The sequence below is a fragment of the Mus caroli genome, unplaced genomic scaffold (genome assembly GCF_978045245.1).
Source record: "Mus caroli unplaced genomic scaffold, Mus_caroli_1 scaffold_7, whole genome shotgun sequence".
Classification (NCBI taxonomy): domain Eukaryota; kingdom Metazoa; phylum Chordata; class Mammalia; order Rodentia; family Muridae; genus Mus; species Mus caroli.
In genome coordinates, this window is record NW_028227262.1 from 1,225,525 (window position 1) to 1,247,955 (window position 22,431).

Sequence of the window (22,431 nt, forward strand, 5' to 3'; positions counted from 1 at the left end):
ACACTGCACACAACCAGAGGAAAAAGGTAAACACACCAACCCTGTTGCCTACAGCGGTGACCTGCCTCTATGGCACAAATATTGCTGCAGTAACCAACCAATCCCCGACTAGAATTAAGGCTCATTCTATGAGATAGAACCCATGCCTGACACTGCTCCTGTGACCAAGAGCTGAAGTATATAGACCATGTGCCCAGGAAAAACAAAATACTATTGATCTGCTAGAGGAATGTGGCAATAAAATGACTCCTATTGAGAGTTTACTATATCCATAGGTCAGTGAGTTGCTCAGCCATGATCAGAGAACCTTTCTTTTGCAGTAGATGGGAATGGACTCAGAGACCCACAACTGGACAATGTGCAGAGACTGATAGATTTTTGGAAAATTCATCTATAAATAGAATATCTTCCCTCAGGGCTCAGGGAGCTATGCAGAAGAGGAGGCAGAAAGATTTTAAGAACCAGAGGGGATGGTTAACATCAAGGAAAGACAATAGGGCTGGTGCACATAAGAACTCCCAAAGACAATGGCATCATACACAGGGCTTGCACAGGTTTAAGCCAGATGGGATTCCAGTACTAAGGAGGGGAAGTGGACTTCAGCTCCCACTACTAGCCAAGAAGTATTTGTAATTGACATTTACTTTCAAAAGAAAAATTAACTTTCTCCAGTGGAGTCCTACTGGGTATGTTAACCACACTGAAGGGTAGCCCGCATGCCCACAGAAGATGGCAGACACAAAACAAGCTCAATGGCATCTGTGGCTTTGTTGTTATTGTTGTTCTGTCTCAGTAGGTCTTTTGTGTGTTTACGTTATAGTTTCTGATTTTGTGTTCATATGGTGTGTGTTTTTTTTTCTTGTGGGTTTCTTTCCCCTCTTTTTGTTTGTAAAGAAAGGGGGGCACTGAAGTTGGGTGGATGGGGAAATGGGGAGATTGTGGAGGAGCTGGGGGAAGGGAAGGTGTGATCAGAATATATTGTAAAAATTTTTTTTAATTGAAAAACTTTTTCAACAAAGAAATAGATGAAAGAGAGAGAGAGAGGAGAAGAGAGAAAAGAGAGAAGGAAAGGGAAGGGAAGGGAAGGGAAGGGAAAAGGAAAAGGAAAAGGAAAAGGAAAGGGGAAGGGAAAGGGGAAGGGAAAGGGGAAGGGGAAGGGAAAGGAAAAAGGGAAGGGAAAGGAAAAAGGGAAGGGAAAGGAAAAAGGGAAGGGAAAGGAAAAAGGGAAGGGAAAGGAAAAAGGAAAAAAAGGAAAAAGGAAAAAAAAGGAAAAAGGAAAAAAAGGAAAAAATGGAAAAAGGAAAAAAAAGGAAAAAGGAAAAAAAAGGAAAAAGGAAAAAAAAGGAAAAAGGAAAAAAAGGAAAAAGGAAAAAAGGAAAAAAAGGAAAAAAGGAAAAAAGGAAAAAAGGAAAAAGGAAAAAAAAGGAAAAAGGAAAAAAGGAAAGGAAAGGAAAAGGAAAAGGAAAAAGGAAAGGAAAAGGAAAAGGAAAAGGAAAAAGGAAAGGAAAAGGAAAAAAAGGAAAGAAAGAGAGGTGTGTGGAAGCCTACCAGTGGGACAGCTTTGGGAGGGTAGGGTGCACCAGGCCAAGGAGTGATATTCTGAATTGATGGCTGTCTCTGAAGATGTAATGGTCCTTTTCCTGTTACTGAGAAGGAGACACACTTATAAATGGGGCATGGTTTCCCATGCAGAAAGGTTATTTCTCTTCTGTCTTAAAAGCTTTTCCTGTGTCTGCAGTTTCTCAGAATAGCTAGCTCAAAATAAGCCTTATTCTAGGAGGTATATTTTGGGGTAACATATGCTAGTCTAAGAATACTAGCAATAGATGTCTAGGGAAAAAGACCCTAAGTTTGCTCAGAGGACGCCCCTTGGGGTTTGAGGAGGTCCAGGGAGTGATAGAGCTCAGGCTCCCCTCAGCAGCCTGTCAGGACACGCTGTCCCTATGACTCCTCCCCACTATTGACTGGGTCCTGAGCTTGGGGTGAGGAACACTTGTCTGACTTTTCTTCTACCAGCAGGCTGCATTTTACTAAATAGTTTCTTTTCTGGGATAAATACCTTCAGATTGATTAGCTTTTCTTTGCACAGAGCAGCTGTCAGTCTTATTTTGGTTGCTCTAAGAGTGGATAGAGCTGTCACTCTTCCCTTGTGGGTGGGGCTCTGCTTATGCAACCTGGTCATAGCTGCGGATCTACCCTTGAATAGCAGAGACCGTGTTGTTAGAAAAGTTCCTCAATGTCTGAAAAAGGGCCTCCAGCCTTTAGGGCCTGCTCTTTACCTATACTCTGTAGTTCTGCAAAGTTACCCATGGTTTCTTTAACCTTCTTGTACTCCCTCCTTTTTGCCTGGCTTTCAGCATTCAAAGAGAAGCGCTGCCTACATGATCCTTTTTTAGAGGGACAGGATCTAGAATGTCTTCTTTCATTCCACTTCTTGGTCTTTAGTTCCTTTTATAAGTAAGAATGAGCAACAGGAGGTTGGGTCTGTTGGGATGTGCCAGTCAGAGACAGGAGACTTCTGCCCTACATGAGAAAGCCTTGCAGCGCCTTTTCCCTGTCGCCTTCCCCGCAAAAGCCTGCTGTGCTGCTAAGAGTCCCTCCATCTGCCTAGGATAGGTGGGCTGGGAATAAACTTGCTCCCTCCTTGCCTACTTTCCTCTGTTTGCTCAAGTGACCTTTGAGCAGCATGTAGCCTGGACTCCAGTAAATTTAGCTTAATCTTCTTTCATTTCTGCCTTTCTCCTATGAAGTTGGACATTTTAAAATTTTAATGTTAAACAAAAACAAAAACAAAACTGTCAAGGTAAATCTTGGTGTGTTAGATTTGAGCTCTTCTCCTCTGAAGTCTCCCGGGGTTTGGTTACGTCCCCCATTCCAGTAACTACTGGCCCTTTCCTCCTGCCTCATTATACCCTTCCTGTTTGATATGGGTGTTGAACAAATGTGGTAAGCCATCCCCTTGTGTGATGACTTCATCTGATCCTGGCCCAGGCACTCACTCCTTTCCACACAGCCCTGTCAATTCATTTATTTCTCCTTCCAAGTGCACTGTTTAAAATTTGAGTCTTTTTTATTTTAGATGCTGGGGATCTGGGTTTGGCATGATATGTTTTTAATAAACTGAGAACTGTTTCATACAGATTTATGAATTATTGAGCCTGAAGAAGAATTGAACAAGGGTAACCATTAGGGGCTACAGCCAGGAGAGTTAAGCAATAAGGGGCTCCAACTAGATGCTTTCCGGAATTCTTCCCAGCAAACACATGTCTATAATTTTACTGCCACACGTGGTTGTCATTGGCCCACAAAGCAACTTGACATTGGGAAGACTTGTATTCATTCAGACTAGCACTATCTTTGAAAACCATAAAATTCTTTCATAATATTATTCTAAATCAATAAGGAGCCAAGCCTACAGCCTACTCTGCTGACTGAATTAGATTCCACCAACAGCAAATTGCTTTAAGAAGCTTTAAATCAATCACGGGAACCAGCAACGGAATACATTGTTGTTTTCTTAACTCTTGCCTTGATAATGACAACCCCAAGCTTTTTCAGAGCTTTATCAATTAAAAGAAAATTTTTTCCTTTTGAAAGATGATTTTCTAGCTCGATACTATGAACAAAGACCTGTTTTCCTGCACACCTCACATGACTCCTGATTTGAGAAGGCAGATTTTCTATTTAATTTCCCTTTTTCTGTGTATTTCCAGAGTGGTCATTTGTTTAGTTTTATTACTTTTTAATTTAAAAGAAAGAAAAGGGAAGTGGCGGGAGGGAGGGCCACAGTCCTTAGCTGTTTTGGGGGCTTCTTTTTGGTCTTTTCTTATTTTAATGAACCAGTCTTTAGAACATAAGCAAAGCATCTTAAGCCTGTGTTCACAGAATGGGGTTGGGGGTGGGTAGCTGGAGCTTATGGCTGCTGCTTCCTGGTGCTCCAGTGCAATCACTCCCTAGACTGTGGGATGGATGTTTGTGGAAAAGGCATGGTGGTATGTTATCTCTGAGAAAAGTCATAAAAGTTGCAACTAATTACTCTCTTGCTTGCCCTGAGAGATTCCAGAGACCTACCTTACAGAGAGGGAGGGCACATTCCAGTGATGAGCCAGCACAGAGCTGAGGCCCAGGGCAGCAGCAGGCTTTGGCCTATGCACATAAATGAGATTCATCCTGAGTAGATAGGTGTTAAAGTAATCTGTTATGTACAAATAGATAATTAACACAAATTGTTCAGTGAATGATGTATTCCAAGTTTTCTGGATATTACTCCCATTGGGTATTAAATATTTTTTTTTAAAAAAAAAATCAAATCAAAGGGAAGTCTTAAGTGATTCACCGATTAGCAAATTACATAAGCGATATTCACATTAGAGAAAGAATGGAACTGGCTGGATAGGTGGGGCATACCCATCACTTCGGTATACTGAGGCAGAAAGATGGCCATAAGAATGAGGCCACCTTGGCTATATAGTGAGTGGGAGGCCCGCTGGGGTTACATAGTGACTTCTACCTCCAAAAACAAACAAACAAACAAACAAACAAACAAGCCTTAAAAAACCCAAAAACCCAACAGATATCTCAGAAAGACAGGGATTTTAAATGGTTATTAGTCAGCATAGAGCTAAGAGTGAGTTCCTGATGCATCTAACTCTTTTAGGAATAAGATATAATGTATATTTCATACTAAGATATATGTTGTCAGAAAGGATGTGAGTATGTAATGGTTATCTCAGCATTTCCTCTTGTTCTCTTCTGTGTGTGTGTGTGTGTAATTACATATGTGCACACATGTGCTTCCTTATGGAGGCCAGAGGACAGTTTTGGGTGTCATTCAGAAAAGCTGTCCATTTTAGGTTTTAGACACGGCCTCTCATTAGCCTAAAGATCACCTGTTAGGTGGGGTGGCTGCTCAGGAATTTCTCAGGATGTATATATCTTTGCTTCCCCGGTGCTGGGATTACACGTCCATGCCACCATGCCTGGGAATCAAACACAGGTCCTCATGCTTGCATAGCAAGTACTCTGCTGATCAGGTGGTCTCCCTAGCTCTTAGGTTATTTTCTCAAACTCCACCTATAGTTATGTTAGGAGAAAAACATATTCAATACGAAACACAATTTAACAAGTTAGAGATGGGCATTTCCTTTGTAAAATACATTTGTTTAAGTTCCTTAAGGGCCTTTAAGCATGTCCTTGTCCTGAAGTTATTGCCATGGTGAGTCTAATTGAATAGTTCCCCTGTTAAGGCCTGCAACCTCATATCGCATATAATCTACAGAGAGATTTCCATGCGTACCACTGGGGTTAACTGCAGTTGGCTGACAAGTAGTTCAAGCGTTTAATAATGTATTTTCTTTTAAAGTGTTCACATTTATTTGAGTTATTCAAGAATCTCATACAAGATGAGAATTATTGTAGGATAGTTTTTAGGGTAAAATAAAAATAACCCAAAGGGATGAAAGGCACTTTAAGATTTTTAGTATATTTGCCTTCTGTGAGGAAGAATGTCTTAGGAAGAGTCTCAGGCTGTTGGCAAGGTGGGCCTGGCAGTCTTTTGACCGGCCTGATCAGGTCTGGGAGGCAGAGGTGCCAGCCATGGAATACTCACCTACTGGCCCAACTTTGGACAATGGGGAGAATTGTAATCCAAGCCCATTCAGCAAGAAGAGGGGAGAGCTCTTGGGGCTTATAATCTAAGTGGCAGGCTTAATGTTAAACACACACAGGGCCCACTCCCCCCTTCTTTCTTTCATGTGTTGTTGTTGTTGCGTTACTGTTGTTGGTCTGTTTGTCTTGCTGTCCTGTCTCAGCCTTCAGCCTCCTGAGTGGCTGAGTTCCAGGCATGTACGACCACACATTACCATGCATGTGCTTTTATGTACTCAATTCATTTATTTATTTTTCTACCAAAATGAAATCTTATGAACGAGCTTATTTTGGTGGGCTGGGCCTTTCCACATAAGTATCATCAGTTTGAGATGCACATTTGAATAGAGAAGTTTACTTAAAATAACTTTCACAACCCCCAACTTGTGAAGTGTCAGGGGCTTCCTGCACTCTTGTGGTTTATCTCTTTCTCCTCCCAATGATGCATAGTGTAATACTGCACAACAGTGACTTTTGTGGGGAACTATGTGCCAGGGATCAGGTTTACCATGTCATATATTTTGGCCTAACAGGTTTATCTGCATTTTAAAAAGTCAACTGTATTTACTATTGTTTTCTGTGTCTGTGTTCACCAGTGTGCACCGTTCGCATGCAATACCTATAGAGGCCAGAAGAGGGTGTCATATCTTCTGGAACTGGAGATATAGGAGGAAGTAAACTGCCATGTTGGGGCTGGGAAACATACATGGGTCCTTTGCTAGAGCAGCAAGTGCTCTTAACTACTGAGCATCTCTCCAGCCCTGACTACATATATAGTGAAGGAAGGCTGCAATTTTGTTTGTTTGCACATTCATTCATTCATTCATTCATTCTTTTATTCTTTTGGGGAGCTGTATCTCAGGCTGGCCCTGAACTCCATGCTCCTAATCCTCTTGCTTCTATATCCCCAGTGCCGGGATTACAGACAGGGACTATGACTCCTGGTTTATGTAGTGTTAGGGCTTGAATCCAGGCTTTATTCCTGCTTTGAAGCAGAGGATAGGCAGGCTCAAAAATGTTCCATGATTATTTGGTCATCTAGGTAGGCCCTTGGTTCAGACAGATTTAATGGCAGATTAAAAGCTCAGTTTAGTAATACACTGAACACTTTTTGAGGATGTCTTAGCACAGACCTCAGTAAGAGGCATGGAATTAATAAGCCGTGGTCTTTATTTTTAGATTTTCTTTATGTGTATGAGCACATGTATGATTCATGTGTGTGAGCCTGGTACACACATGAATCACTGTGAACCAGGGCACTGGATTCCCTGAGGAACTGGAGTTACCAGTGACTGTAGGGTGCCTGATGTGGGTGCTGGGAACTGAACCTGGGTTCTCTTGCAAGAGCAGCGAGTGCATTTAGCCACTGAGCCACATCGCTGTAGCCCATAAGCTATGTTCTTATGAAAATCTATATCTACAAAAAAATGTCAGGTTTTCCTCCAACATGCATAATCCTCTTCATGGTCCTTTTTTGACGAGGGGGTTGAGGAGTTAGCTGAATTTAAAGAGACCAAGTAAAATGCTGTCAAACACAGTTAAGAACATCACAGAGTAGAAATGCAGGTTTTTTTGTAGGAGGGGGTTCTACACCACCTGGCGAACAGCTGGAAATAGTTTGAGCTGATACTTCACCAATTAAAAACTTTCTTTCACTGAGTAGGCCACGAAAGCATTTTATTAGCCAGGGGAATTTTTTGACCAGTTTAAAATAAAAAACAAACAAACTACCTTTTGCATATATGATTCTGTATGTTTCCTCTTTGTCTTATTTCTGCTTTTGTTTCAATGCAATCTTTAGTTCTCACAAAGGACACTGAAGACAGATGGTTCTGCCTATGTGGTACTTTTTATTCTATTATGTGGTATTATACTTTGTGTGCATCTGTGTGCATGGGTGCATGTGTGTGCATGGGAACCAGAGGTCAACCCTGGCTGCTGTTCCTCCAGAACTGTACTCCTTAGTTTTTGAGGCAGGGTTTCCCATTTGGAGCCTAAGGATTGGCAATTGGCTAACCTAGCTGGCCAGTGAGTCATGTGAGTCTTGTCTCTCCCTTTCCTGTGCCAGCATTACTAGCAAGCATCACCATGCCCAGCAAGAACTTTACTCACAGAGCTATGTCTCCGTCCATATTCCTTTTTGTAACTTTAATTTTTTTCTTCCCATAAGATGGACCAAAACTCAGGCAGGCTCAGCCAGCAAAGGCACTTGGGCCAAGCCTGAAGACTCAAGTTTGATTCCTGGGTCCCACATGATAGAAAGAAAGAGCTTACTTCCCTAAGTTGTCCTCTGTCTATCACATACATGTACCACAACACACATATGCCCCTCTCATTCATACATACATACATACTTTACATATGTACATACATACACACACACACACACACACACACACCTAGATTACAAAAAAAGAAAGAGTTGCCAAAACCACAATTTTCTCAGAACTGAATTTCTTCATCATCTTTTTTCCCTTCCTTCCTTTCTCAAAAATAATTAATTAATTAAAAGACAAAGTCTCATTATGTATCCCTATATCATCCGGGCTGGCTTCAAACTTGCAGAGATCAGCTTGCCCTTGCCTCCTAAGTGCTGGTATTAAAAGTGCACGCCACTATGCCTGGCTGGATTATACATTTTTATATCAAAGATAAATGTAAAATTAGACATAAAATTCAGAGAAAGCTACAAAATTGTGACTCACCATGAGAAAGAACTGTGCATAAGCAAATTATTTCCAAATTGACATAACAGGGTACTCAGGGCCTTTCTGTGCACACTGCTACCTGCAGGTTGATACACCAGGGTGCCCATGGCCTCTCTCTGCATGGCTGCTCTTGCCTTTCTCTGTGCTCTTTTAAAAGATGGAATCCTTGGCCATTATCCCGTGGACCCATCTCCCCACTCTGCTTGGAACACAGTGGGGCATTCCTGAGCTCTACATCTTGTGGGGTCCGTAATTAAAGATGCAGTGTGTGTACGTAAGCCCAGCTGGTCCTCTGCAGTCTTGATGGTGGATTTATAGCCTCACCTATCAAAAAGTCAAAATCCTGTTTCCCATTCATCCCAATAAAGCGGCAGGAGTTTCCTGGAGGGTATCTGACAAGCCTGATTGTTCACAGCTGGGGAGTGCAGGGCTCGGTTCCACTAGTGAGAGTTAACTCTCTCTTTCCCTGTTTACCTCTTGGCTTTAAAAACAGGAGTTGGACTCCAGGGATCTGTAACATTACTCAGGGTTATTTAACAGGATCCTGAACACCCATTCATGCCCATGCAAGATGAGGGAGGGTTGATCTAGATTTGGTGACATAGTAATGTATAATACCAGAGCTTTTTGGTTTTCTTTGTGTTGTTATTTTTTTTTTCTCATGTAGCCCAGGCAGGCCTCAGATTCACTGTGTAGCCAAGGATGGCCTTGAGTTTCTGATTCTCCTACCTCTAGTTTATGAGGGTCGGGATTACAGGCTCAGACACCAAGTCAGGTTTATGCTGTGCTGGGGAGTAGGCCCTCTTAAATCAACTAAGCTACATCCACAGCTCCTACTATCAGCCTCAGTATCAGACAAGAATGCTGAAGCTGAGTGTGTGCCTCTGTTAGGGACGCCATTTAAATCATCCCCTGAAGGGACTGAATAATGAAACTTCCAAAAGATTCAGCAGTGACTGAGAAGCGTAAGAATTACAGGACTTTTACTTCCAGACATCGCTGGGATGAGACGTGGTACTAGATATGTCAGTTGGCTTTTGAAGTTGTTCTAACAAATGTCAAGGGAAATAATTTTTTAAATTTACTATGTTTTTATTTATTTACATATTTGTGCATGTGTGTGCACACATGCATGCACATTACATGCCAGTGTGTATGTGGAACTCAGATGACAATTCTATGTTCTTTCCTTCCACCATGTGGGCCCCAGGGATTGCTCTCTGGTGATCTGGTTTGGCCTTAAGAGCCTTTACTCGATGAGCCATCTCAATGCCCTGTGTAAAGCAATTAAAAACAGGACAGACTGACCCAAGGTTTCAGGTTCAGAGATCTGAACCCATGCTTCCCTGACATCATTGGTCCTGTGCCTGTAGCGAGGCAAAACATTGGTGGAAACACATCAGAGCACAGATGCTCACCTCTTGAGATCTGGGAAGCAGAGGGAGGAAGAGTAAGGTCAGAGGATGAGATACACCCTGTAGAGGCTCTCCATGGCTCACTTCATTGTTCAGTCACCTTTCAGAAGTGACGTCATTCTCTGGGGACCAAACTTCTGACATGAGCCTTTTGGAAGTCACTTTGTATCCAGATCCAAGTGTGGCATCTCTTTTGGGCATCACCTTGCTTGGACTGAGTGTACTCAGAGGTTTTGCCCAATATTCTAAATGTTAATGTTGAAGGTAGTTGGGTATGAGATGAATATTTCAATCAGTGAGTTCTCAGTAAAGCAGGTTGTCCTTAGCATCATGGGTGGCCCTCACCCAGACAGTTAAATGTCTGAATAGAACAAAAGAAGGAATTTTCCAGCCAGCTGATGTTGAATTTATCTACTCCCCGTTCCTAAGAGGTAAACTGGAGCATTTGACAGTCATGAGTCTCCTCATTCACATGACTAAAATTCTTACAATACAAACACTTCTGTGCATATGCAGGCTGTGTGTGTTCTGCTTCTCTGGAGGGCTCAGACCGAGGCAGAAGTCACTTACTAAAGATTGTTACTTTGGTTACTGGACACTATTAGAAAATAACCTTCCAATCCCAATCATTGTGGCAGTTCTTGAATGCATGTTAGAGTTGTGAGAGGATGCCATCATGGTCGCCTAGAACCCTCAAGGAGGTGCATCTATAAAAGAGGCATGTTCCAGGGAAGGAGAATGAGTTTTTGAGGGTGTCTTAGTTAAGATTTTACTGCTATGAACAGACACCATGACCAAGGCAACTTTTATAAAGAACAACATTTAATTTCAATGGCTTACAGGTTCAGAGGTACAGTCCATTATTATGGAGATGGCAGTATGGTAGCATCTAGGCAGGCTTGGTGCAGGAGGACCTAAGTTCTACATCTTCATCTGAAGGTTGCTAGCAGAATAGTGGCTTCCAGTTAGCTAGAATAAGGGTCTTAAAGCCCATACCCACAGTAACACACCTACTCCAACAAGGCCACACTATTCCAACAGGGCCACACCCTTTAATAGTGCCAGTCACTGGGCTGAACATATACAAACCATCACAGAGGGAGATGTTCTGCTAAGTGCCAGTGGCTGGAAGGAAAGAAGCAGAAGTCAACTAGAGGAGAGAAAATATATGACAGCATCATTTCTTTATCTATATTCTACATCCATTTATCTGGCAAACATACAAGAATCTGCCATATGGCAACTACTTCTTATCCCTGTGACAAAAAAAAAAAAAAAAAAAAAAAAAAAAAAACTAATGCAAACAGCATAAGAAAGGAAAAGATTTATTTTGGCTCACAGTTTCAGAGAATCACAGTCCATCGTGAGAAGGCAAAGCAAGCCACTGAGTCCAGCAGTTGGGGTTTGTGGGCATGGCAATAAATAGGAAGTGGAAAACACAGCTAAAACTACTGGGTGCAATCTTGAGAGGAGTCCCTAGTGACAACCAGACCCTTCAACTTCCTTTCTCAAGACTCAGTCAAACTGGTGCTCGATGGTGGGGGCTTGAGTGCTCCCCTGAGATGGGGAGGTCAGAGGTGACAGGTCAGAGCTATGAGGCAGTAATGTTAGTAAGGCCTTCCACTTTCCTGGGAGTTTATACTTCTACTTTTTTTGGCATCCCAGAAAGATGTTATTTGTGAAAATAAGCAGCAGGCCAGATTCAATCTGTGGGTCTTTCTCCTGATACAGAAATTCATAGTCTAAGCCACATATGGACAAGCAAATGACTTCTAAAATGAATGAGGAGGATTTTCAAGGCGATATTTCCATAGGCTCTCATGTTTCAAAGCTTTAGCATCCTTTCGTTCTGCTTTTCTGTTAAAATAATATTTTCTCTGTGTCATTTGTTGATGATGATTAAGTTCTTCATATTTTGAGTGTGAATTGTAAATAAAAATGAAAACTTTTTTAAAAATCATACTAATTCATATGGAATGCCTCTTGCACATATCAGTTTTTCTTAATATTTTCTAACTTTAATACTTCCTTTGTAGTCATATTTCACCGTGATATTTGCTAATATGTAACATGCTAATAGTCCCAAGAAAACATTGACTTTTTTTCTTTTTTTTTTTTTTTTTTTTTTTTTTACTTTTTTTCCTCAGTGCTAAGGTTGAAGCTCAGTTTCACAAAAGCTACATATCCCATAAACTTTAAAAAATTAAAACCATAGCATGATAAAGCACCAATAAGCCTTGATTTTAAAATGCTTTTCTTTATTTTTAAATGAAACCAGCAACTACTGTAGGTTTTAAGTTGATGCTCATTCCTAGGTTCACAAAGATCTTGCACCTTGGTATTCAGTATATTATTGGAATCATGTAAACCAAGGGGTTTTAACATGCTCACCTTTGAAAAGAGATGATAAAGAAGGGCCAAAGAGTACAGACACTCCCACTCTGTCCTTTAGTTTGCCTGGACACTGTGTTTTTGAAGGTTCCCTTCTGTGCAGAGTACTGGCAGGGTGTGGGAAAAGGGTTCCGTTGGGGTGAATGAGGTGGCTTCAGACCTTGGCAAGTCAAAACATTTAATAGTCTTCAGATTTCTTGGTGTGTTGCTAAACGTTGATATGAAAAGGGGGCATGTCTGTGTGAGTTTCTAGATCTCAGAAACTATACATCTTTCCCATTTGCTCTCATTTTTAAAACACTTACTAATACATTATTTTATTCTAGTTATTTATTCTAAGGCATCAAAGCTGCAGAAACTCTCTATTTTCCCATACTCTGTGGTGGCTCAGAGCCAGCTCTGTGTGGTCCCTTCTGTCTTTTCCCCTGATACACTGCAGCATGACAGAGATGATAATGCTTCAGTACTGAAGGCTGTGATAAAGAAGGGCTGACTTCATACTGTCACAGTTCATTACAGTGCTTTACTCCAGCCTGAGGTATATGCAAACACACCTCCTTTGGAAAAACACCACTGGGGAGAAACAGGAGTTGTGGAAAATAACTGCCATCAGTCACAGAGAGATGGGGAAAGGCAGACAGCACAGGAGGAAGCGCACCCCCTCATGCCTCAGTAAGTTGTTTATTTCAGTCGTGGAAGAGGTTGCTTCCTATTTTCTCAATGGGCCATACTCAAATCCATCACAAAACCTTCCTACATAATTCAGGTTGAAGGCTTAGGTTTCAAAAAAGAAAGCTATTTCCCAGTCAGAGATAAATCAGCAAGGCAGAAACACTGCTTCATCATTTTAACTTAATTTATTTTTATTTTGGCGCCTGAGATCCAGCAAACAAAGGCTAAGCAGAAACTGTACCTCTGAGCCACACCTCCAGACCAATTATATATGCGTCTTGTTAACCACTTTGAAATATTTTTAAGTGGATTTTGTTTATATAATGTAGTGGATTAAGGGTCAGCTCTCTGAATACTCATCCTTGTGCAAATCTAAGGACCTATGAGAATGTCCTGGGTTACCTGAGGTACCTACTGCTCCTCAGGATTGTCCTGTAGCCTAGGAAGACAGATTGCAGAGAGAAGTCAGCGCACAGATGGAGGCAGAGGCTGGAGTGACTGCTGCAGGCAGAAGACTGTGCCAGTGTCACCAGGATCTGGGAGGAACTGGGAGGGGAGAAGGATGGCTTGCCTAGACTTTAGGAAGGAACAGAGCCCTAGTAACAGCTTACCTCTGGAAATTAGGGAAAACAAACTGGAGTAGCTTTAAGCTATTATGTTTGTGATCATTTGTTGCAGCAGCCACAGAACTTAATGCGCACAGGGCCTAGCAATGACTCTCCAAAAAAAATAAATGTGTGTTAGTTGCAAGCTGGTTCCTGAGAGCATGCATGGCGTATGCAGTTTACCCAGAGGGAGTGTGTAGACGTGAGGTTGACCACTGTCGTCCAGTGTGGTCTGTTAGCAAAGATTGTAAGGCCAGTGCTTATCATAACAATGCCAGTTACATAAGTCACAAGTGTTTGCTTTAGAGGGAAAACATGTAAAACAAGCTACTCTTGACACGCCTATTAATATTTGTAAAAAGCTGAAGGATACTGTATGAAGGATATATCTCAAGGATATATGTCTTTTCTACAAATGCCAAGAGAGCAGAACTAGGACATCTCAAATGCTGGGCATTTTAATAATCTAGTTTTAGCCCAGGCTGTCTGAATTTTTACATGAAAATATTTCTCTAATTTTACAATGGAAGCTAGCTGGTGAACAGGTCCTAGTACGCATCACTCTTACACAAAATGAGACTAAAAAAGTATTTTTAAAGATTTGATGAAGACAACTCATTTTGTACAATCCACTCATCTTAAATATACACGGTAATGTTGTCAATGGATCCGTAGAGCTCTGAGAACTCTTCTGCAATCCAGACTCTGAACACTGCACCACCAACAGAACTATCTCAATATGAGCAATCGCTCTTACTTCCAGCTCCAACCCAAGGCAACCAGCATCTGCTTGTCTTAGGGAATTTGCTTTTTCTAGATGCTTCACAGAAACTGAATGAGAAGGGACTTGATCTTCTGTATCAGCTTTCTTTAATGCGGTTTAGTATTTTGGAGGTTTGTACAAAGTACAATCGATACTTTTTTTTTTTTTTTTTTTTTTTTTTGCCGTAAATTGTACTCACCTGTGTTCAGAAACTAGACAACGGCAATGCCATGGATAACACTGCTCTATCCATTCCAGAATAAACAGTCTTAACTTTTACTTTTTTTACAAGGATGGCCCAGTATCTGGGAGATGCAGAACTGAATTATATATTGAGGTCTTCCTCCGCCCCCAAATTCTTCCAAGCTGGCTATAGCAGTTAACATATCCCAACATAAAAAGTTCACTCACTTCCATCTTCCACAGCACTCTTGTGGTCATTTATTTACTTATTCACTTATTTATTTGTTCCAGACATCCTAGTGGATGCCAAGTAGTGTCTCGCTTCCACTAACGACTGACAGTACCGACTGGGTCCTGTTAAGCAGTCCAGATAGACTTATATTGTTAGCTTACTATCACTCCTTGACTCACGTATGTGTGTGTATACACATACATATGTTTAATTATTTTTTCCCCTAACCAAGAACAGCATATAGCATACAATAAGAGAAGGGGTGAGGTGGTAGGAAGAGTTGAGGAGAAAAGTAAAATAATGAAGGTACTGAAAGAAAGAAATTAGAATAAAGTAAGTGTGTGGTGTGGGCCGGCAGGAGGAAGACACCTTACTAAAAAGAATACATGCGGTGCTTTGAAAGCCAGCTCACATTTCCACTGACACACTGGTGAGACAGTGACAGTGGTCAGTTTGGAAGCTCTGTGTCCAAAGTAATAACATCATGTGCCAGCTCACCGGCTCACCTCACAGTGCTTACTTGGGATGGACAGTTCTTCCAGCTGAGGCTAATGAGGACTGTGTTGCAGAACTCCACTTAGCCTGCAGGCAGACTCTGGCTACACTGGGCTCATTAACACTCCCTCCAGAAGGTAAAGAGGACAATACCTGGCACCTGGGCTCCTTCCCAGGATGTGTAAGCAGCTGAGAATTCTGCATACGGAGACACGTTGATGGTATAGTTGCCCATGCTCCTGTGGCCCCGCCCATACTCCTTCTCTAAGTCAGCCCCACTGACTCACTGGTTCATCTACTTACACTTAGTTAGGATTCTTCGTTCCGCCTGTTTGGCCCTCTCTATCTGGGGTGAATAGAAATAGACTTCTATTTATAGAATAGATACATGCCTGTGTAATTCCAGTATCTCAGGAGGCTAAGGAGGATCAAAAATTCAAGACTAGCCTGGGCTACAGTGTGTTCAAGGCCATCCTGAACAACCTAGTAAAACCCTGTCTCAAAATACAAAGTATAAAAGAGAGCTGGGGAGAGAAGGGATTGGGGGTTGAGTACAGTGTGTGTGTGTGTGTACATACTTTAGACAACTGTCAAATAAGATTTTTTTTAAATGCAAAAGTAGGGCTGGGGATAAAGCTCATTGGTAGAATGGTTGCCTAGCATATCCCTACCCTTAGTATCACAAAAACAATGAAGGGGAAGAAAAAGTCAGGAAGAGAAAGAGAAATGGAGGGAGGGGGATGGAGAGAGAGAGGAAGGAGAGAGAAACAATAAGCACCGATCTTAGACCATCTTAGGCTAGAAGAGGAATGGAATTAGAGGCAGTTATGACTGCACTAAACAGGTGCTGGGAACTGATCTCCATGGGAGACCATAAATCACTACAGAACCCATTCTCCAGTCACAATTGTTTAATCCTAGTCTCAAAGGATGGCATTTTCCCCACCTCCGGCACAGTCAGATAACATATGTATATTTAAAGGATTTTCCTATTGTAATACCAAAGACTGAACCACTGGCTTATGGCTCTCAGGATTTACAAAACTGAAAAAAAAAAAAAAAGAGCGGGGGAGGATATATATGTTCTTCACCATTAGAGTTTATTATCAGGTTGACATTATATGTGAGCTATGTAGATCAAGGACTATGACTGGTTTCAGTACAGAAATCAGAGCTACACAGTAAGAGGGCTCTTATCTTTGGCAGTGGTTTTGGCTATAAACTTGTTCTACTCATCCTTAGTTCCTTAATATTGTTTAGAAACTCTTATTTTGAAAATTCCATCAGTGCCAGTTTATGAGCCAAACAACAAAAGAGCCTGATCTCATTTCTTTATTGTCACACTTCATATATAAGATGCCGAAGCAATATGCCTTAGTAATTGGGCTTATAAATAAATTGAGATTCGTATCTCATACAATGCTTGGTGCTTGGTTTAGGCTATTTTGAGACTCGAATTACATGTTTTCCTCCCATCTCATCTCATAAGAAAAGCCATATGTTTAAAGCACAGAATGTTGGCCTTGTGGCACTCGCTCGGTCCTCCGAGTTCATTACATTCCCCTGAATTTACTAGCAAGTCTCCCTCCTCTTCCACTAGGTATTACAAAAATACCCTAAGAGCCTCTGCAGTGAATAGGGAGAGTTTTTGGTTTTGTTTTGATTTATTTGTTGTTTTTTACAATGATACGTATGCTCAAAGGGCTTGGCTTCAAATGCCACCTAGGGTTTCATGCACATCACAGACTGGATACCAATTAGGGGCAGCAGAAACAGGTGTATGATACTGGGGGTGCAGATGTGCTCAAATAAAGGGCTTAGTTAACTATGCAGTGTTCTACCCCGTAATTTATGTTCCAGACAACAGTGCAGTTGAGCCGTGAGCATTCATGCAGCTTAATCCTCCTCACAGCCCTGGATGAGAATAGCTTTAAGAGCGTGGGATCCCCACAATCACTCAGCAATTCTGGAGGGTAATGTCCCTGCAAACAATCCTGACTTGGCATTCTAAAAGGCCTGGATGTTTGGGGAAACATTAAAAACAAACGCACCAGCATCTGGTCCAGAAAGTAGCAGAGTGATCTAAGCGCTTCCTGTGAAAGAGTTAGGACGGGAGTTCAGATCCAGAATGAACGCTGGGTGTGCTTGACAGTTGCCTGTAATTTCAGCCTTGGAGGCTGAGACCTGATCCTCAGAGCAAGAGGACAGGAAAGACTGGCCAGATCGATGAGCTCTAAGTTTGATTGAGAGGTCCTGCTTCAAAGAAGAGTGGCTGTTTCCACACGCATGCGCACATGGTTGCTCACGCTTGTGGGTGGGGGTAAAAAAAAAACAACTAAACCTGAGACTCTCAGTATGCTGCTCTGTGTATTTTATAAAAAAAATTAAAGTTAGAAAACAGCGCCGGGCAGTGGCAGCACACGCCTTTAATCCCAGCACACGGGAGGCAGAGACAGGAGGATTTCCGAGTTCGAGGCCAGCTTGGTCTACAGAGTGAGTTCCAGCACAGCCAGGGTCACACAGAGAAACCCTGTCTCGAAAAAACAAAACAAAACAAAAAGAAAAAATAAAAAGAAAAAAGAAAGAAAAGAAAAAAAAACCCAACATCTGTGGTTCATGTCTTTGATCCTAGCAGTGGGGAGGCAGAGGCAGGTGGATCTCTGAGACTAGCCTGGTCCACACAGTAAGACACTATCTCCAGACCATTTAGAGCCCAGAGCTGCATAGTTCATGCTTGTTATTTGAGTAAAAATAAAAAATACCCTTGGGACTTAGGTTTGGGTGCTGTTTTAAACAAGAAAAACTTGATTTATTTTTCTCTAATTTAAATGAAGCCTGAAGGTGTTCTAGGGCTTAAAGCCAGTTATGAGCTTGCCTAATGTTCAGGAAGCCTTGGTTTCTTTCCGCAGCACCTCCCAAACCTGGTCTGGTGGATATAAACCTGTAATCCTAGCAGACAGGAGAATCAGAAGTTCAAGGTTATCCATGGCTATACAGGAAACTTAAGACCCTCCAGAGCTAGGGTGATAGTGTCTCTTTTTTTTTTTTTTTGAGACAGGGTTTCTCTGTGTAGCCCTGGCTGTCCTGGAACTCACTCTGTAGACCAGGCTGGCCTTGAACTCGTAAATCCTCCTGCCTCTGCCTCCCAAGCGCTGGGATTAAATGCGTGCGCCACCACTGCCCAGCTTTTTTTTTTTTTTTTTTAAGTTTTATTGAACACAGAATAGCATGTCTAAAACACCCCCTTCTGTTACAATTGAGGTAGGAAAAAAATGCCATGTATGTGCTAACCAACTGTGTGTGCATGCACATTTATGCTTCCTATGTTTTGTTCCCATTCTTGCTACAACCTGCAGCTCAAACCTAGGTGGAGGCAGCCAGTATTTAAATCCAGGTCTGTCTGCCTTTAGAGATTATTTCCATGGTGCTAGAAATTGAAACCATGTAGGTAAGGCTGGCAAGTGGATTTGCAGATAAAGACTAATGACGGAGTTTGATTCCCAGTACCCAGATAGTGGACAACAGGGGACTGATTCCCAGGTTATCCTGATTTCCACTTGTGAGGCCTTCCCGAGTTGGAGAAACTGCTCAGTTTAAGAGCACTTGTGGTTCTTGCAGAGGATCCAGGTCCATTTCCATCTGTAGCTCCAGTTCCAAGGAATCCTCTTCTGGCATACATGTGTTGCGCATATATGCTGGTAAACCAAAGCCCACTCATGTTGTGTTAGGCACTCTACCACCAAGCTGCACCTGCAGCCCTAAAACCAGACCTCATGGTCCCACACCAAAGCTCATCAGTGTATCCTGGAACATTTATTAATGACCTTGGTTTGGGTATGTTTTAACATTAGCAAATTAAAGAACTCTCATTTAGAAAAAGGTAAAGCCATCTTTCTGTAAATAAAATCCGTATCTTTCGGTCTAAAGATGGCACAGTGGTTAACACACCTCTCTTTGCAGTGGTCACAAGTTTGTTCTACTCACAGATTAGGTAGCTCACAATTGCTTATAACTCCAGCTTCTGAAGGACCTATCAGCCTCTGGCCTCTGTGGGCAGCTGCATTCACATGTTCGGGTCCCCCACAAATCTTTAAAAACTTGTACCCTTGGTTGTATACAGTATTCACTAAAAATCCTCTAAAATGTAAGAAAACAAAACAACAAAAAAACCCTCTTACCTTAAAAAACAAAACAAAGAGCTGGGCATGGTGGCACACGCTTTTAATCCCAGCACTCGGGAGGCAGAGGCAGGTGGATTTCTGAGTTAGAGGCCAGCCTGGTCTACAAAGTAAGATCCAGGACAGCCAGGGCTATACAAGAGAAACCCTGTCTCGGGGAAAAAAAAAAAAAAACAAAACCCTTACCTTCCTTTAACTGGGAGTCCACAAACATCTGAAATTCAGGTATTTTCTCTAATCAATACTAGTAAAACTGTTATGGAAGTTGTCTTTTAGCCAGCAAAAGGGCTAAACTGTTAAGATATTTAACTTTTCTGGCTCACTGACATTAAAATGCCAATAAATTTGCCAGGTGGTGGCAGCACACACCTATAATCCCAGCACTTGAGAGGCAGAGGCAGGATGATCTCTTGTGAGTTCAAGGCCTGCCTAGTCTGTAGAGCAAGTTCCAAGACGGGCAGGGATACACCAAGAAGCCATGTCTTGAAAAAACAAAACAAAAAATTATTTTTAATTTGCTTATAAGTTACTACTATTAAAGCAACTGATATTACATATTTAGTTCCTTTACAAGTCTTGCTTTAGTGTTTGTGTTGAATTTGCTACTTCTAAAAGAGAAAATTATAGTTACGTTTTGTTTTAAAGAAATATCCTGGCAATAAACTACAGGTTCCTAAATTAGATGTGACATTTCAGCATTTTCTCTACTTTTCTGGGAGTTAGAACAGCAGCCCCATTTTTATACCTCATAACTTTTGGGGTTCTCTATTAAGTTCTGGATGTTAAAGAGGCTTTTATTTATTTTTAAATTATTTACATTACATCCCAATACCCCTCTCCTCCCTGCTTCCCCTACCCGCGTTCCTCTCCTCTCTGAGAAGGGGAGAGGCTGACTTTTAAGTCTTAAGTTTCTACTAATTTTATTGACCTGTAGGTATTGAATCCCAACCCTGGCAAATTACAGAAATAATGAAGTTCCACTGGTTCAGTTATCGGCAAGGTTAACTAAGCCCTTAACGTACCCATTTCTTTTTCAAAATGAGGTGAACACACGTCTGGGTGGTTCCCCCATTATGGCACAGTGTGGCACGGGAAGAAACATAAGCAACCAGAAAGAAGCTTGCTTCCTTTTTTTAATTCAACATGCTGCTTAAAAAAACTTTAAGTATAAACAAACGTAAACGCCCCTTCCCCGAAATGTCCCTCAAAGTCCACTTCACCCGCTCTGCTTGGCCGCCAGCCTCTTGTCTCTCTCTTCGGCGATGGTGAGGCGGATTCCTTTTCCCCGGGGAAGGGAGATCCACGGCTTGTTGCCCTTCCCGATCACGAAGATGTTGGAGAGGCGGGTAGCGAAGCCATTGCCGTTGGCATCTTTCACGTGGACCACGTCAAAGGAGCCGGGGTGGCGCTCGCGGTTGGTGATGACGCCGATGCGACCCAGGTTGGCGCCTCCGGTTACCATGCACAGGTTGCCGGTATCAAACTTGATGGCATCGGTGATTTTTCCGCTGTCTAGCGAGATCTGCACGGTGTCGTTGACCTTGATGAGCGGGTCAGGGTAGCGGATGGTACGCGCGTCGTGCGTGACGAGGTGCGGGATGCCCTTGGTACCCACGAAGACTTTCCTCACCTTGCACAGCTTGTACTTGGCCTCCTCGGGCGTAATGCGGTGTACCGCGAAGCGGCCCTTGGTGTCGTAGACAAGGCGGAAGTTCTCGCCGCTCTTGTCGATGCTGATGACATCCATGAAGCCCGCTGGGTAGGCCACATCGGTTCTGACCTTGCCGTCGACCTTAATGAGCCGCTGCATGCAGATCTTCTTCACCTCGTCGCCGGTCAGGGCGTACTTGAGCCTGTTCCTCAGGAAGATGGCGAGCGGCAGGCACTCCCGCAGGCGGTGCGGGCCGGCAGACGGACGGGGCGCGAACACGCCGGTCAGTTTGTCCAGCATCCAGTGGCGTGGGGCCGCCACACGCTTCAGGTGTTTCTTGGGACCACGAGCCATGGCGGAGGAGCAAGCGGAAACACGCCCTTCTCCTTCCCAGAGCACAAGCGGAGTGAGGCGAGCTGCGCGCGCAGCCGAGAAACCCCGCCCATCCGGGTCCTTTCCAGTAGGCGGGACTTCCTAGCGCCATCTGTTGGAGGGAGGCCAGAGGAGCGGACTCTGAGTTAAGGGGCTTTTCTGCCTGGACTCTGGATGAAAAACATGAGGAGCTACCTGCCTTCAGGGAAAGTGCAGTCTGTAAGATCAACAAAATTCACTTGAAGACATATTTCATACTATTGTTATTACATTTAGTCCTTTAGTCTGCGCGTGCGCATGAGTGGGTATGGGCTTGCACGTGCGTGTTTGCGTGTACATGCTTAAGTGTGCGTGCGTACCTGTGCGTGCCTATATGCGTAAGTTAGAATGACTCCTAGGAGTTTGTTTTAGCTAGTGTATGGGGTCTGGGAATTGAACTCTGTTCCCTAAGTTTAGAGGCCTGTTTCGTTCTAAGCCATCTCACCAGCCCCTTAGTACTATTTCATAAATGTGTTTAGTTTGTGTCATCTTTCAGGCACCCTCTAGTTCAGTGACTCTCAACCCTTCCTAATGCTGCACCCCCCAACTATAAAATTATTTTTGTTGTTACTTTATAACTGTAATTTTGCTATTGTTATAAATCATAATGTAAATATCTGATATTACAGATATCTGATACGCAGCTCCCGAGGGTCGTGATCCATAGGTTTAGAACCTCTGCTACAGCCAGCCAGCCCCTTATTAAGTGGCCAAAAGGTTCAACAAATCTGTTTCCTCTTCTGTGCAGACAGTTTGGGGCATGAACTATAGTGACAGCAGAGACGGTAAGGTTTTTACACAAATATTAGTACCCTGTTCATCCCTTCCTGTGTGATGCCTGTGATACCTGTCAGGGAATAAGGAACTTGAGAGAGCATCAGATTGTCCAGCAGTGTAGATCTGGATGATCTATATTCCTGGAAGCTGCCATTAATCCTCTTCCTGCTTGGAGGGATCCCAGCCCTCTGTTACCCATGGCTTCCCTGAGGTGGAGACCCTAGTATCTTAGTCAGAGTTTCTATTCCTGGACAAAACATCACGACCAAGAAAGCTACATTAGGACCACACAGAAGTGGCTTGC

The 22,431-nt window shown here is 42.6% G+C and overlaps 2 protein-coding genes across 6 annotated transcripts in view; one reads left to right on the forward strand and one right to left on the reverse strand.

The window, feature by feature from the left end:
• Positions 1-22,431, forward strand: part of Tmtc1 (transmembrane O-mannosyltransferase targeting cadherins 1) — a 348,737-nt gene that overhangs the window by 177,991 nt on the left and 148,315 nt on the right. The gene's annotated exons all lie outside the window — the stretch shown is intronic.
• Positions 20,404-21,360, reverse strand: LOC110296639 (small ribosomal subunit protein eS4, X isoform-like). Its single transcript, XM_021165353.3, has one exon. The coding sequence runs from the start codon at positions 21,291-21,293 to the stop codon at positions 20,505-20,507; it is 789 nt and encodes a 262-aa protein (XP_021021012.1). The 5' UTR covers positions 21,294-21,360; the 3' UTR covers positions 20,404-20,504.